General features: G+C 43.1%; 1 protein-coding gene across 5 annotated transcripts in view; it reads right to left on the bottom strand.

The window, feature by feature from the left end:
• Positions 1 to 15635, bottom strand: part of C16H8orf34 (chromosome 16 C8orf34 homolog) — a 384304-nt gene extending 368669 nt beyond the window's left edge. For 2 of the 5 annotated variants that reach the window (XM_087897227.1, XM_048420471.3), the window contains exon 1: positions 15157 to 15630. In XM_087897227.1, the coding sequence (XP_087753353.1) occupies positions 15157 to 15225 (69 nt within the window). In that variant the 5' untranslated portion in view covers positions 15226 to 15630. Of the gene's footprint in view, positions 1 to 15156 lie in introns of all 5 variants that reach the window. The other 3 variants (XM_087897228.1, XM_085677325.2, XM_087897229.1) reach the window with 3 other exon arrangements.
• Between the last annotated feature and the right edge of the window lie 1144 nt (positions 15636 to 16779).

Below are 16779 nucleotides of genomic sequence, written 5' to 3'. Positions count from 1 at the left end.
CGCCCGACTGCCCCTTCGGCGCCTCCTTATGAGGAACACCTTGGGCCAAAGACTTTTTCATTTATCCCTGACAAGGTCAAGAGAAAGCTGCACCTGGCCTTCCCCGTTTACGAAGGGGAAAATGGACGGGTGTATGCGCCTGTGGAGTACAACCAAATAAAAGAATTAGCAGAGTCAGTTAGAAAATATGGAGTGACCGCTAATTTCACATTAGCCCAATTGGACAGATTAGCCTTGAGTGCCATGACTCCGGCAGACTGGGAGACAGTTGCAAAAGCGTCGCTTGTCAGCATGGGTCAATATTTGGAGTGGAAAGCTCTGTGGCATGAGGCGGCCCAGGAACAGGCCAGAGCTAACGCTCAAGCCTTAACTCCAGAACAACAACAATGGACTTTTGACCTCCTGACTGGGCAAGGGCGCTTCACCGCTGCCCAGATAGACTACCCTTATGACGCCTACCGCCAGATAGCCAATACAGCTATAAGAGCATGGAAAGCTTTGTCTAAAAAGGGAGAAGGAAGCACCCCGCTCACCAAGATTATACAAGGGACTCAGGAGCCTTTTTCAGATTTTGTGGCTAGAATGACTGAGGCAGCAGGACGCATTTTTGGCGACACTGATATGGCCACGCCACTCATAGAGCAGCTCATTTTTGAGCAAGCTACGCAGGAGTGCCGTGCGGCCATAGCCCCCAGGAAAAATAAAGGATTACAGGACTGGCTCAGGGTCTGTAGAGAACTAGGAGGACCCCTGACGAATGCGGGTTTGGCTGCAGCCATCATGCAGTCACAAAAACACCCTTTTAAAGGGCCAGACAGAAGAGTTTGCTTTAAATGTGGGAAGCCAGGACATTTAAAAAAGGATTGTAGGTCATCAGAAAAGGAGAGAGCGCCTCCTACCCTCTGCTCACGTTGTGGCAAAGGTTATCATAGGGCTGAGCTCTGCCGCTCCGTTAGGGATGTCCATGGCAAGATCCTCCCACCATTAGGAAACCCACAGACTGATCCAAAAAACGGGGTGATGGGCCCTCGGTCCCAGGGCCCTCAGAAATATGGGAACAAGTTTGTCAGGGCAATGACCAAGGAACCCTCGGAGGCAGAACAAGAATGGACTTGTGTGCCTCCACCGACTTCCTATTGATGCCCCAAATGGGGGTGCAGCCTGTCCCTGTGCAGCTGCGTGAGCCTCTACCCCCTGGAAGCGTGGGCCTGCTTTTAGGGCGTGGCTCGCTTACCCTGCAGGGACTGATTGTCCACCCAGGTCTTGTTGATAGTCAGCACACTGCTGAGATACAAGCCCTGTGCTCTTGTCCTAGTGGAGTTTTTTCCATCAGTAAAGGAGACAGGATAGCTCAGTTACTGTTTCTTCCGGCAGACACCCACCAGAGGCCGGGGAGTAAATTAATGGGGTCAACAGGGCAGGATTCGGCCTACCTGGTTGTTAGCCTTCAAGATCGACCCAAACTGCCCCTTTGGGTGAATGGTAAATGCTTCGAAGGCATTTTGGACACTGGCGCGGACAAAAGTATTATCTCATCGCGCTGGTGGCCACAGTCCTGGCCTGTTACTGAGTCGTCTCATGCCCTACAGGGCTTGGGCTATAGTGCAAACCCCACCATTAGCTCCACCAGATTAACCTGGGAAACAGACGAAGGGCAGTCAGGATATTTTACACCATATGTCCTTCCCCTGCCAGTCAACTTATGGGGAAGAGATGTAATGCAGGGTATGGGATTGACCTTATCTAATGCATATTCATCTCAGGCCCAAGATATAATGTTAAGAATGGGCCATAGGCCAGGAAAGGGCTTGGGTCGCTCCGAGCAAGGAATACGGGAGTCAGTAAATCCTAAACCTAATATCAATAAACAGGGTCTGGGTTTTTCCTAGGCGCCACTGGGGCAGCACGGCCCATACCATGGAAAACAGAGACCCCAGTATGGGTTCCTCAGTGGCCACTTACCTCTGAAAAACTGGAAGCAGTGAATCAGCTAGTTAATGAGCAATTCGTTTTGGGGCACATAGAACCATCCACCTCTCCGTGGAATACACCCATTTTTGTCATTAAAAAAAAATCAGGAAGATGGCGCTTGTTGCATGACTTGAGAGCCATTAATGAACAAATGCATCTTTTTGGGCCTGTGCAGCGAGGACTCCCAGTGCTTTCAGCTTTACCCAAAAATTGGAGTCTAGTAATAATAGATATTAAGGATTGTTTTTTTTCTATTCCATTGCATCCTGCTAATAGGCCTCGCTTTGCTTTTACTGTTCCTTCAATTAATCATATAGAGCCTGATAAACGCTTTCAATGGAGAGTTTTGCCAATAGTCCAACAATTTGTCAGATGTTTGTGCAGGAGGCTCTTGAACCGCTTCGTGAACGTTTCCCACGTTTGCTTGTGATTCATTACATGGATGATGTACTCATGTGTCATGAGGACTTACAGGTCCTAAGAGAAGCCTACCCATTGCTCATTAAGAGTTTACAGCTATGGGGTCTTCAAATAGCTGCTGAGAAGGTCCAGATTACAGACACTGGCCAATTCTTAGGTTCTGTTATTCTTCCTGAAAAGATTCTACCACAAAAAATAAAAATTTATAGGGACGATTTGCGAACATTAAATAATTTCCAAAAGTTGTTAGGAGATATTAATTGGCTGCGACCGTTTTTAAAAATCCCCTCTGCTGATTTGAAGCCATTGTTTGATATCTTGGAAGGGGATACTCATATTACCTCCCCTCGGGCCTTGACGCCGGCAGCAGAAGCAGCCTTATTACTAGTGGAGGAATCCATTAAGGAAGCACAGCTGTGCCGTATTGATGAAACTCAACCATTTGTTCTATGTGTGTTTAAAACAAGAAAGCTACCCACTGCTGTGTTATGGCAGGATGGACCGTTACTGTGGATCCATCCGCATGCTTCTCCTAACAAAAGTATTGATTGGTATCCAGCTGCTATAGCTCAAATTGCCCTTAAAGGCCTTAAAATGTCTGTTAGTCATTTTGGTAAGCATCCAGCGGTTATGATAGTTCCCTATACCTCCTTTCAGATACAAACTTTGGCCGCCACCTCTGACGATTGGGCAATTTTGGTTACCACCTTTTCAGGAAAAATTGATAATCATTATCCCAAACACCCTCTGCTGCAGTTTGCTGCATATCATCCCATTGTGTTTCCCCGAGTTACGTCTTCTGCCCCGCTAAAAGACGGGGTGATGGTGTATACAGATGGCTCCAAAAATGGTGTGGGAGCCTATGTTGTGGATTCTAAAATATATACAAAGAACTTTTCTGCCACCTCACCCCAGGTGGTGGAATGTATGGTGGTTTTAGAGGTTCTTCAAAAATTTCATTGTCCTCTTAATATTGTTTCTGATTCTGCCTATGTGGTTAATGCTGTTAAATTATTAGAGACCGCTGGAATTATAAAACCTACTAGTACAGTGGCAGCTCTTTTCCAGAGGATACAGGACTGTTTACTAAATAGGAGAGCTCCATTTTTTATCACACACATAAGAGCACATTCGGGGCTCCCGGGCCCCATGAGTTTAGGTAATGATCTGGCTGATCGTGCTACGCAGCTTGCTGCGGTAGCTCTTGCCTCCCCGTTACAGACCGCTAAAACCTTTCATGATAATTTTCATGTTACAGCTGAAACCCTGCGTAAACGTTTTTCTCTTACCAGAAAGGAGGCTCGTGATATTGTGACCCAATGTCACAATTGTTGCCAGTTTCTCCCTGTCAGACACACTGGCGTAAACCCCAGAGGGATTGTGCCTTTGCAAATATGGCAGATGGATGTGACTCATATCACTGCCTTTGGAAAACTTCAGTATGTGCATGTGTCAATTGACACATGCTCTGGCGTTATTCATGCCACACCACTTACAGGAGAAAAAACTTCTTATGTCATTCAACATTGTCTTGAGGCATGGAGTGCTTGGGGCAAGCCCACATCTTTAAAGACGGATAATGGGCCTGCCTATACTTCTCAAAAGTTTAAACAATTTTGTGCACAGATGCAAGTCACACACATTACAGGCCTGCCTTATAACCCCCAGGGGCAAGGTATTGTAGAGCGAGCACATCGCACACTCAAATCTTATCTACTTAAACAAAAAGGGGGAATATTGAAGGAATTACCCCCGACACCAAGAGTAGCCATTGCCATGGCTCTGTTCACTATAAATTTTTTAAATCTGGACGATAATGGCCAGAATGCTGCAACACGACATAGTTCAGATCCGCAGCGGCCTAAGGATTTGGTTATATGGAAAGATGTGTTTTCTAATGAATGGAAAGGCCCGGATCCCATCCTATTGAGATCCAGGGGAGCTGTTTGTGTGTTCCCACAGGACCAGGAAAATCCATTCTGGGTGCCAGAAAGACTGACCCGAACGGTGAGGGGTGACCCACAACACGCGGACTCGCCTGAAGATTTGGCTTCTGTTCCTCCTACCATTTTGCGGATGGATGACAACGGTTACGAAGGAGCAGCGATGGGGGATACTCTCAGCCTTCCTGAAGCCGACACCAGTCAGCCATAGAGTGGCAGTGTTTCCTCGTTTTTTTGTTTTTTTTTTTTTATTTTTATTTTACAACAAATAAGCCTCTGGGGCTCCCCTACCTTCCATTTATAAGCTTATTGGGTGGGGGTGGGAATGTTTGGAACAGCCCTATGCTGAGGATCAGTGTGGAAATTTGCCAACACATGCGCATTATCCTGTTCACCGAGCGGGGGAACCAGATGTCAGCGCCATCTTGCAATGGCGAATGTGGTTGCGGTCCTCTACACACACATGCTCACACTACACACACATACACATACTAATAATTAGCTACACTGAGGAATATAAATGCAATATATGAATATTTTAGAACATTCAAATACTTTAGGGTACAAAGAAACACTCTGTGACCCAATTAACTTAATCCACAAAATCCCTCACAGGCCTACCTAGATGTTTATCTCCAAGGTGATGGTTGATTCTATCAAGTTGACAGTCAATGCAACCCAGCAGAGAGTCTGTGGTCACATCTGTTTGTCCTTACGCAGACACTGAAAAACAACACTCACAATTGGGGAGCTAACACATGTACACGAAAGGGCAGAAGAGAATTCCCTTACCAGCTTCTATCACTGTCACCCTATGGCTATCCAACTTCATTGAAATGTGTCTATACATACAAAAAGAAGTAAATTCTAAATATTTCTATACGAAATCTTTTTCATATTTCACTTCAGACTCATTCATCTGTAATTACAGAGACTTTTAAATGTCAGTATATGAGCTCTGCATATTAGTATCAGTTTGATTCATTTTCATAGCTGTATTTTTTTTCAAAACACGGTTTCAAACTGATCTAAATATTTTATTATTCGTAAAGGCATTAGTTTATTCACAAGTTCTGACCATTTCAAATGATATACAATTCATAGTCTTACAAATTTTTACATATGCGCAAAGATTTCTGCATAACACATTCCTACAAAGAAAACCATTAGTTGAAGAGTTCTTTGACAAGCATATTGTAATTAGAATCTGACTGCTCCTCGGAAGCCCATGTTGAGAGGACTTTATCTCAGCCTGTGTTGCTATTGGCAGTGGTGGTACCATTAAGCTTGCTATACAGCAAGTTAGGATGAAGATAGGCCACTAGGATGTGTTAGCGAGGAGGGCGTTGAATAGGACTTTGGAGCCTTCTCTATTTTTCATCCCCTAGCTTCCATGAGGTGAGCAAGCCCTATTTTGAAGGACTACCTCTTCACACACCCCAAGTAATATGGCCAAACTGAAGGTGAACTTGAACCTCTAAAAACTGTGAGCAGAAATAAATCTTTCTTTTTAATTTTTTTTTTTTTTTTGAGATTTCTTGGGCTTGCTTCAGCAAAAGAAAGCTGACTTACACTATATCTTCTCTCTTATGTGTGAAAACTAAAGAGAGGTGATTTGAATGTAGTACAGTGGTTATGGAGATTAGAATAGATGTAAAGGAAGGATGTATAAAAGACAAAATTGAATTTGATTATTACATGCTGTGTATATGTTTTGAACCATCACAATGGATTATATTAATATGCATAATTACTCATATAATTTTAAGAGTTTTTTGTTGATTCATACTTTCATTGTTTAAATTAGCATATAAAAGCTTCATTATGTTATTTTAAGCATAATTGTCTGTTGTTGATCTTTTTCCCCACAAGCGTCTTCATCTCCCTGACCCTCTTGCCTTACCCTCCCACCCTAATAGTTCCTTTCAACTTTGATGTCATGTGTCCTATGGTCCTTTCTCATTTCCTTGACACCTTTGTTTTTCTTTTAATATTCCTCTTTCTAACTTCATGAGCTTCTCTATCTATCTATCTATCTATCTATCTATCTATCTATCTATCTATCTATCTATCTATCTCTCACTGATACACATGTATATGCTTTGACAGCTAGTACCCACATGTGGAAAAGAATATACAGCAAATACCCATAAGACTTGAAAGCCACTACAGAATTCTGTGCACGTATATGTTCATGGCTGTTCTATTCGCAACAGCAAGGAAATGGAATCACCCCAGATTGTGCATCAGCCGATGAGTAACCCATAAAAATGTGCTACGTATATACAATATACTTTCATTCAGTCATAAGAAAACGAAACTTGGAAATTTGCAGAAAAATGGATAGACCTGAAACTGTTATTTTAAGTGAAGTAACCTAATCTCAGAAAAAGCACCTTTAATTTGATATATTTAAGCAACTTTCTAGTACAAAAATTCCACCAATATTAATAGAGTAACTATATTTACACATCAACTTGAAGTATACATTCATATTTAAGAGAACACAGTTTCAAAATTATTGATTCAGCAATTTGCATCATGTCGTCTAAATACACTATTTTTGTGACTAGCTGGGGGATCAGTAAGATTTGCTTTGTTGAGAAGTGTACAATTTTTTAATTCCTAAATTTAAGGTTTTATTGACAATTTTGTTGTATATAACAAGGGCCTAAAAACTTTGTGTTTATCTTGTCAGTCTCTACATTTTGAACAGTTTAGCCAATTCTGTAATTTGCTTTAATTGTTCTATTATGGAACCAACAGCCTTTTAAGAGATGGTATGTGAGACGATGTTATGGTTTAGAACCTAAATGTGGCCCCCCAAAACACAGGTGTTGAAGTTTTGCTCCCCAAGTGTTGGTGCTGTAGAGAAGTCGCAGACATTTTAGGTTCGTGAACCAAGATGAAGGAAGTTCACCTTCCGAGACATGTCCCTGGTCATGCGTTGATACTGAGTCACTGCCCCACTCCTTGGCTTTTTTCTTCCTTTTCAGCTTCCACGAGGGGAGCAGGTTCCCTCCTGGACATGCCTCCCACCACAGGCCTGAGAGAAAATGGCCAAGTGGCCATGGCCGGACATCATGAGTCAAAATCAACCTTCCTCCTTTAAGATGGTGTTCTCAGTGATTTTGTCACAGTGCCTGAAACTCAACCATACATAGACTGGGGACTACTTCATTAAAATTTAATTTGAAGTAATTGTAGATGCGTATGTAATTGCAATAAACTGTACAAGAAAATGTCTTATTTCCATGTTCCCTAGTGGGAATATCATGTAAAATACAGAATAACGCCGACACCAGCATATTGACACTTGCTCATTCCAAATGCAGAGATCATTGCCACCACCATAAGAACCCCCATGTTGACTGAGAAGTTCTATCCAGAGAGAACCTTCAGCTGGTGATGGATGGAGATAGAGACAGAGACACATATTGGAACACTGGACTTAACTCCCTAGGCCCAAATGAGAAGCAGAGGGAGGGAGATCGTGAGCAAGGAAAGCAAAATCAGAGAGAGCCTTCATCTGACGATGGATGGAGATAGAGATGGAGACCCACATTGGAGCACTGGAAGTCAGGACTGCGAAGGGTGCGTTCACCCACTGATACAAGGGGACTGATCGAATGAGAGCTCACCAAGGCCAACTGGACTGGGACTGAACGAGCATGAGAGCAAACCGGACTCTCTGAATGTGGTTGAATGGGGGCTGACTGAGCCCCCAAGGTTCAAATGAAGACTGAGAAGCCATCGACAATGACACTGGGTCTTGTTTCGTCTGCATGGACTGGCTTTTTGGGATCCTGGCCTGTTTGGATGCTCACCTTTCTGGACCTGGAGGGAGGGGGGAGGAACTTGGATTCCCCACAGGACAGGAAACCCTGACTGCTCTTGGGAATGGTGAGGGAGGAGGAGAGGGAGTGGGGGGAGTGGGGGGAGCTGGAGGGTATTGGGAGGAGGGGAGGAAGTGGAAAGAGTGTTTTCGGATACTTGAATAAACAAGTCTAACAGGGGGAAAAAAAAAGAATCCCCGTGTTGCTAACTTAGAGCCCCACTCGCTTTGCTCATTCATCTCTATAACTCTCAACACCTGAAAAGCGAAAGTCTGTTTCCTGTTTTTATGACTTTGCCACTATTACATGAATAGACTCACATATTAAATAAACTTTTAACTTTTCCATTCATATAATTATTTGGGGGATTTGTGTGTATTGTTGTGTACATCAAAAATCCATATTCTGTTTAGTAATACAATATTATATAGGTACACTTTTATCTATTTCTATTACAATGTTTTATAATTATGGCTATGAGAAGCTAAGCTGCCATACTCAACATAGTTGGATCTAGGTTTGGAGGGGAGAGCAAAGGAGAAAGGGAGTGCAGACTGCAACAGAATAGTAATGAAGGTGAAGTAGCAGAAAGAGGTGTAAGAGGGTAATGGGGTGAATATGGCCGAAGAACACATCAGAGTGATATGAAAATATCATCAGGAACATCACTTTGTACAATGAACATATACTAATAAACATGACATGTATTAAAGTTTTTTTAATGTGTATTTTATGGATGTTTATATACATGCACCACATGTGTGCCTGCTGTCTATAGAGGCCAAAAGAGGACATTAGATCCTCTGGAATTGAAGCTACAGATGGTACTGTGCTCATCATTCTTTTTGCAGTTGTGTGGTGTAAGATACCCTGTGTTCACTCATCTTGTACAAACCTGGGATCAACCATTCCTTCAGGAATACCTGGTTCTTGTTTTATCTTTTATTTATTTTTATTTCATAGGCATTGATGTTTTGCCTGCATTTATGTCTGTGTGAAGGTGTCAGATCCTCTAGAACTAGAGGTACAGACAGTTGTGAGCTGCCATGTGTGTTCTGGGAACTGAACCTAGGACGTCTGGAAGAGCAACCCGTGCTCTTAGCCATTTGAGCCTTCTCTCCAGCTCATCTAGTTTTTCTGGTTAGGAAGGATATTTAGACACCACAATCTGGGTACCACCTGTGTTCACTGCTACTTGGGTGTTGCATTTCCAGTTTCTCACAGTAAACAGAGGAAGGGTAAAAAATGTAGTACAAACACCTTAGCATAAGTAAAATCTCCAAATCTTACTGAAAGTCCTAAGATTACACAGTACCTGCTGTTCCATTCTAACATTCAAGCTTTCTCCACTTTTAATCTGTGATTTATATCTTCATCTGGGAGGAAAAATGACTTTCATGATTTTCAATAAATGTGATTCTTTTCTTAATACCTGTATTATCCCCCTCCATATAAAAAAATCATCTGGTCCTGCCAAGTGATTGCTCCGCTCAGCTCCTGAATCAGGTCCACATATCCTCAAGGTCACCTGCCCAATTTAGCTGTGCTTTTTGCATGATTCTGCCTGATGGGTGCTTAATTTAAATATTAAGGAAAAAAAGAGGGCCATATTGTTTTCAAAATCCCATATTTCCATTGATCACAGTCTGGGATTGGTATGTAAAATAAAATAAAAGACTGTTTTAGAAAATAATAAGAGAATTTCAAACACTGAGTTATTACTTGCCTCTTTAAATATGTTGATAATGTCTTTGAATGCTTATTTTTTTTATCTTCTTTTCCTGGGGCCAGGAGTGCTCAGGATTGACTGCAGATCTTGTGTATAAAAGGTAAGTACTTTCCCACTCGGCTACATCCCTAGCACTACTTCTTTATGGAGTAATTTTATTTCCCTATAAACTAATTGAAAAGAAGAACACAACAAGGTAGAAATGAAAAATAAATGTACTAATAACCTAAAGCATGTCAAATGCATTTAATGATTGTTTTAAGATAAATCAATACAAATGTATTAACTTCAGCTTTGAAAACTTTATTCAAATGATCATCTTATCTTATGTATGGTTATCTAACTGTTCCAGGATTATAAAGATTAATATAAATTTAGAAACAAGAAAAATCTTTATCAATTCACAAACTTGGAGGAAAATAAGAAAAACCTTTATCACTTCATGAACTGGGAGGAAATCTCTGACAAGAGTTTTTCCAAAAACATACTGGCTTATCATTAACTTGAAGACTTTCTAAGTATCATGCTGGTATTTTTATGACTTCTCCCCCGGAAGCATTTTACTAAAAATTACATTTTTACATTAATCTTCCAGAATTATATGGGCATGGAGACCACCTCTTGAGTTTAGCAAGGGGTGACATATTCTTCTGTACTCTTTACAGTCATGTGCTAACCACGGCCATCACCAAGTGATATGGGATTCCCCTCTGCATGCTATGAATACCATTGTTTAATAAAGAAACTGCTTTGAGCTATAGCAGAACAGGGCAGAACAGAGTTAGGTGGAGCAAACTAAACTGAATGATGGGAGAAAGAAGGAGGAGTCGGGGAGAAACCATGTAACCCTGCCAGAGACAGATGCCGAAACTTTATCCAGTAAACCACAGCCACGTGGCAATACACAGATTAATGGAGATGGGTTAATTTAAGATATGAGTTAGCTAGAAATACGCTTAAGCTATTGGCCAAACGTATTGCAAATAAAATGGTGTCTGGGTGATTATTTCGGGGCTGAGCGACCGGGAACAAACAAGCGGGCTCTCACAACAACCATCCATACATCTCCACAGACAGGACAGCTTCCTAATAAGAGCAGGGTATGCTTTTCAGACTATAAAGGATATTAACAAAGAAAAGTCATGAGCTTGGAAAGCAGACTGAAGTTTGAGCTTCTGTAAGTGTAGGCACCAGAGATGAGCAAGCAATACTACAGCATAATGTACAAAGATGGGTCTGGGGATGCCCAAGATCTGGTTGTGAGTCCAACTCGCCATGTGTGCAGCAAATCAGTTCATACAAATTTAGACCATATGAGTAGCAGGATACTGAGCTGTAAGCATGATGAGAAAGTGACTCCAGTCTACTTGGAGAAAGTTAGACCACATTCAAAGAAGTACACTGAGTTTGGTTGACGGCACAGTCAGCACACATAGACTTGAAATCTCCGTGAAAACACATGCGTACCCTTGCTATTCTTTTTTGAACTGGTTCAGGATGTCATTCTCTCAGGTGAAAGCAGAACCAATATGCTTGGCTACCTTGAGTATCTTTCCAACCCGTAACCAGTAAATAATTACTGTATACTTAATAAAAGGGGGAAACTAAAAAAAAAAAAAAACATTGTTCTTTTGTGAAAAATGAGGGATGTTGATGCTCCACATCACAAAGTCTCTCGGGAGCCAATTTAAATGGTTACTACCAAAGACAAAAGGGACCAGTTTAATTCCCTAAGCAGGTAAATGTCAAACAATTCAGGTGCAGAGTTTTTAAGTACTGACTTTTAAAAAGATATTAGCTTGCTGGCCTTGGGGTTTGTTTGATACAACTGTCTTCACACCACACATTTATGTATGTTACAAAACGACTTCACTTTTGTGGGACATGAACCCTTTTATACCTTGCCAGTTAAATAAGAACTTAGATGTAAATTTTAAAGTGAGCAAAGTCACAGTTCTATGGCATAACAGCTCTGTGAAGCACTCTTTACCAACCAGATGCCCAGGTGACACACTGCTTGCCTGCCTTTAAAAAGCCAGAGGGAACGGAAACTATTACATTCTACATGGCTTTCAGAGTTTGAGGAATGCAAGTCATTTTATCTTGCATGTGTTCATAATCTTTTAAAATATCATCACGTGGGGCTCTTATGCAATGATTTTTAAGACATGGTTTGCAGTGCTTCAAACTGTTTTAGGTTATATTTAAAGGCAGTTTAAATGTATGTTCCAAGATCACTTCAAATTAAAGTGAGCTTCAATTTATTTTGGAGGTGGTGAATACAACATTTTTTTAATCATCACACATAACAAATTAGTAGTGATAAAGCCAATATTAAGAGATAAGCTAAGTACAGAAATTGAATTATAAAGTTTAAAAAAATTCAATCCTGGAATAGCGAGGCACGCTTTTATTTCCAGCAGTTGGGAGGTGGAGGCAGGTGGACCTCTGGGAGACCAACCTGGTCTACAAATGAAGTTCTAGCCAGGGCAGCCGTGACTACACAGTCTTAAAAAAATCCAGAAAATCCAATCATTTTCTTATTTAGGAGGAGGTTATCATTCCTATTTGATATTCTTTAAATAACTTTGATAAACTCCCTTTAAAGTGTTTCACTGTACATAGCTTTCTCCAAACATTCCTCACATACAAAGCCCACAGTGGGACACATTTTCCAGATACTGTGTGTTTTGACAACTGAGGAACTCTGTGTCAGTCCTTGGGCCTCCAGACAACATTGTAGGTGATAAGTATGGGAGTTGCCTGTTTTGATTAGTGGTTTGTCAAAGAAAATTTTAAGTTTGCATTATTATTTCTCAAAATGTGGTCCAAGAATTATAGCAAAGAATTGTACTATTCTTGATGGTCCGCATCTCAGGGAGTCTTTACTGAGGCTTCCAAGTCAGTTCTGAGAATCACCGAGTCACGGGAGTTTGAGATCGTCAGCATCCATCGCATAGATGGTATTTCTGTACTCTGAGTTTTTGGTTGGTTGTTTCTTTGTTCCCGTTAGGTTTGGTCACTTGGGGGGTTTGCTGTATTTGTGACAGGTATTGCTCTCCACCTTTGAATTCATTGTGTAGCTCAGACTCACCGAGTAACTGTGGTGATCATCTCTCTGAAGCCCCACAAGTGCCTGTATGACCACTGTGGACCACCACATCTGACTTCTATGCTGACTCTGATCTGATCTGCTCTCAGAGCCAAACTCTATCACCGTGGCTGCCTGAGCATCTGCCCCACCCTGCCCTTAGCAGAGAACTTCCCGTGCTTCTTTTCTCCCTTCAGTGATGGAAAGTGCTCATTAATCCTTAAAAATTATCTACTCATCACTTCGATCCAAGCTAATGGGGATTATGTAATGTGCGTGCAGTACAAGAGAAGGCTTAGAATTTTGTTGGGTTTGGGTGAGGAGAGAGAAAGCTTTTGTGAAACAATTTCCTCTGTCACTTAAAACTCTTCCGTGGGGAATTAGTTGCTGAGCATTAAAGGGGAGGAGACACCTCGTAAATATCAAACTGCGCTTATTTCCTAATTACATAGAAAGTTAATTCCGTTATCATCACTTGGGAAGAAGGATGGGAGTGTTGAAATAAGTGAGAGGACTGTCTCTTAAAGAAATTCACTTATTTTTCCATGGCTAATTGAGTTTTATATTCCAGGTAGCCAGTCGACAAATACAGTCTAAGTGAATTTGTGTGATTATTTTGACGTACTTTATATACTATTTATTATTCTGCTTCTACCTTTCTGTGTTTTACTGATGTGAGGTCGTGTGTATTCATAAACATTATACTAAGCATAAAGAAAGGGTTCTAGGGGCTCACACGACTGTAGGGTACCAATTTAGCAGAAGCAAGATTTCCTTTGTTAACATTTTGAAACCAACAGAATATTAATAGAGCCGCAAGACTTTGTGGCCCTGTTAAAGGAGTTTTTGTAGAAACAATGCTACAACTTTTCTAGATATTACCACATTAACTTAAGGTAGGGCAGGAAAACTTTCGGATTTCGCAAAGCTTAGTTATTTGAAAGCTGTCCTTCCCAGGGAAAAAGACACACACACACACACACACACACACACACACACACACACACACCATGAGTCCTTTCAAACAGGGCCATTAATTCGCATCATTATCTCTCTCTCTCTCTCTCTCTCTCTCTCTCTCTCTCTCTCTCTATCTCTATCTCTCTCTCTCTGCAGCTCTCTGTTGCCCTGGTCTGCAAGAAGCACCTCTATTCTCAATACCAAAAATAACCCCTTTTCCCCTTTCTCCCCAACTCTTCAAGCTAAGAGATCTGCAGCTGTTTTTCAGGTGTGTGTGTGTTGGAGGAGGAGGTCAGTCGGTCCCTTCTCTAGCCCCCCTCTAGCAGGTGCTCATCTAGCATAGTGGACAGTGAGAGTAAGGAACCGGGGGCTTCCCTCCCTGATGAACCTTGCCACCTGAATACCTTACCCCACCCCCAACCTCCAGCACTGAGCAAGCAACCTGCGCGGGAGGAGGGGGGGTGGCGGGGGGGGGGGTGGCAGTGAGTACCCTGCTTTCTGCCCCCAGGTCACAGTTTCCCTCCTCCTCCCGCTCTTTTTCCTCCGCTGTGGTTTTGTCACCAATTATTTGAAGGCGAAAGAAAACAGCTCAAGATAGTATCCCCAGAAAACAGGCATGCTTTCCCCAAACCCTTCCCTCCCCCTCGCTGCCTCCTTTGAACACAGGTAGGGGCAGCTAGGCAAAGGGCTCTAGTTTCAAGCACAGATCAGTATCAGGTTCCCAATGGGCCAGCTTCCCTCTAGTTCAACATATTCTTTCTCCACTGCGCACTTCTTCCACCTTTTCAGGCCCTATTCTGCCCATATTTATAAGAAAAAATTTAACATTCAAGATAGTGTGAATTCCAGGTGTGTGTGTGTGTGTGTGTGTGTGTGTGTGTGTGTGTGTGTGTTAGTCTGAAGATGTACCTCTGAATTCCCTGTCTCACTCTGTGTGAGCCCTACCATATGGCTACTAGATGCAGGACAGTCGGACGGCTCCAGTTGTCCTGCGAGGCTAAGGGTGGACCCTCTGGAACTCACCTGTCTGCGTCCAGGTAACTGGCCAAGTGCCCGCTGGGCCGCGTTCCAGAACAGCTAGCCAGGCAGGGCTGCCTCTCCCGCGTATTTGCTCTGCACCCTACCTCTACTTAGGGGGATTCTGATTTTATTTCTGCACCCCAACCCCCAAAGACAGCGGGATTGTTCCCCACCAGGGCTCCTTACCTCAAACAGAGGACCGATCTTGTTTTTCTCCAGGTAAGCCTGGATTCGGGTTTGTTGACGAGACGCCATAGAGAAATAGATGGGTCAGCTGAGAAAAGACAGTGCCCCTTGGCTGGAGACAGCCCCTCCTTTGCCCCCAAATGGACCCGGGACAGGAGCTCTGGAGCCTGGGCTCCCTGGCACAGCGGTGGGCAACAACCGGGTGAGCGGTGAGCGGCGAGCCGGAAGGGAGCAGAGAGCAGGAAGAAGGGAACCCCAGCGAAGCTCTGCCAACTCAAGCAACTCCGAGGCGAGGAAAGAACTCCATCGCGTCCTGCAGCTCGCGCCCACCGGCTCAGCTTTCCGCAACGCGGCCACCGCGGGGAAATCGCGGGCAGAGGCTCGTTTGTCCTCTGGGCGGCAGCAGCAGGAGCCGGTGGCCAGAGGCGAGTGTCTGTGCAGCGCCTCCAGCAGCCCAGCTTGGGGACAGCAGCGGCCGCAGGGGTGGCAGCGCGCGGAACCGCCCAAAGCGCGCCACGGTGTGCGCCCAGCTCCAGGCTGCCAGGAGCCAGTACCCAGGCTGCTCCCCGAGGCGGTGCTCGCTCCCTAGCGACAGCGCCGTTCAAAAAGCCAATGGTAAAGGTGCTTCTTTCAAAGTGCACATAAATCTGGTGCTTGTTGGCTACTCCTTGGCAGCTACAACTGCAGTTCCAAAGAGGATAGTCCTCACCACCCAGGGTGATCCTCTCCTGGGCGCGTGGTCTGCTTTGACTAGCTGGGGAAAAGAGAAAGCCAGAAATTAAAGCTAGTGGGTGCGTTTTGACGCGAAAACAAAGTTGCTTGCCTTTAAAAGAATAATAATAAAGAAGAAGATGAAAAAGGTATCTGATCTGGCCTGGAGCAAGTCAACTGTCTGAGAACTGATTGAAAATTCCCGAAGTGCATACGCCCAAAGGCTGGAAGCAACCCCTGGCCATTTGGAAGGGAGATGAAACAAAGCTAGCCAGTTCTCTGCTTCCAAGTTTCCTTCTCTGCCCACGCCTACAATTCTGCCTCTAGCTAGGGCTCAGACGCTCTGGGTGAGCTTCCTCGTAGCATTGCTTTTTCTAGATACCTCCTGAGCACCTCACTTTTACTTAATAACTTCTTATTATGCAGGGATGGTCAAACTGGATATCTACAGCTATCACTGGGCTCACCGTAGAGTTCGCAATTTTTAAAAAATACAATATAAAACAAAAAGCCTCAAAGACAATTTCCCTGGTTCCAAACCATTATGTATTGCTAAATCAAAGCATTTATACTAAAACTGCTCATTGTCTCTGCAGTAATAGGCAATGGTTTCCTTAAAGCTGACTATTACACTATAGATTTCTTCTCTTCCCCTCCCGCCACTGTGTTCCCAATTTCTGTGACTGGTGTCTTTACTGGTGTCCAAACTTCTCTTTATTTTAAAATATCCTGGCAACGTGCAATGATTAAGATGAGAACAGATTATTTCCAGAAGTATTATAGCAATTGCCTTGAACAATTCACATACAAGAAATCTACCAGAGGCGCTAGAGTATTAGTTGCCACTGATAACCTGAAGCACACATGATTTGGCCCGGAAAGATGTCCAAGTTGTTACCTTTGCAATCAGCC

This window comes from Myodes glareolus, chromosome 16 (assembly GCF_982192425.1).
Source record: "Myodes glareolus chromosome 16, mMyoGla1.1, whole genome shotgun sequence".
Classification (NCBI taxonomy): Eukaryota; Metazoa; Chordata; class Mammalia; order Rodentia; family Cricetidae; genus Myodes; species Myodes glareolus.
Note: the sequence above shows the minus strand (reverse complement) of the source record. Positions and strands in the feature narration are given on the sequence as shown.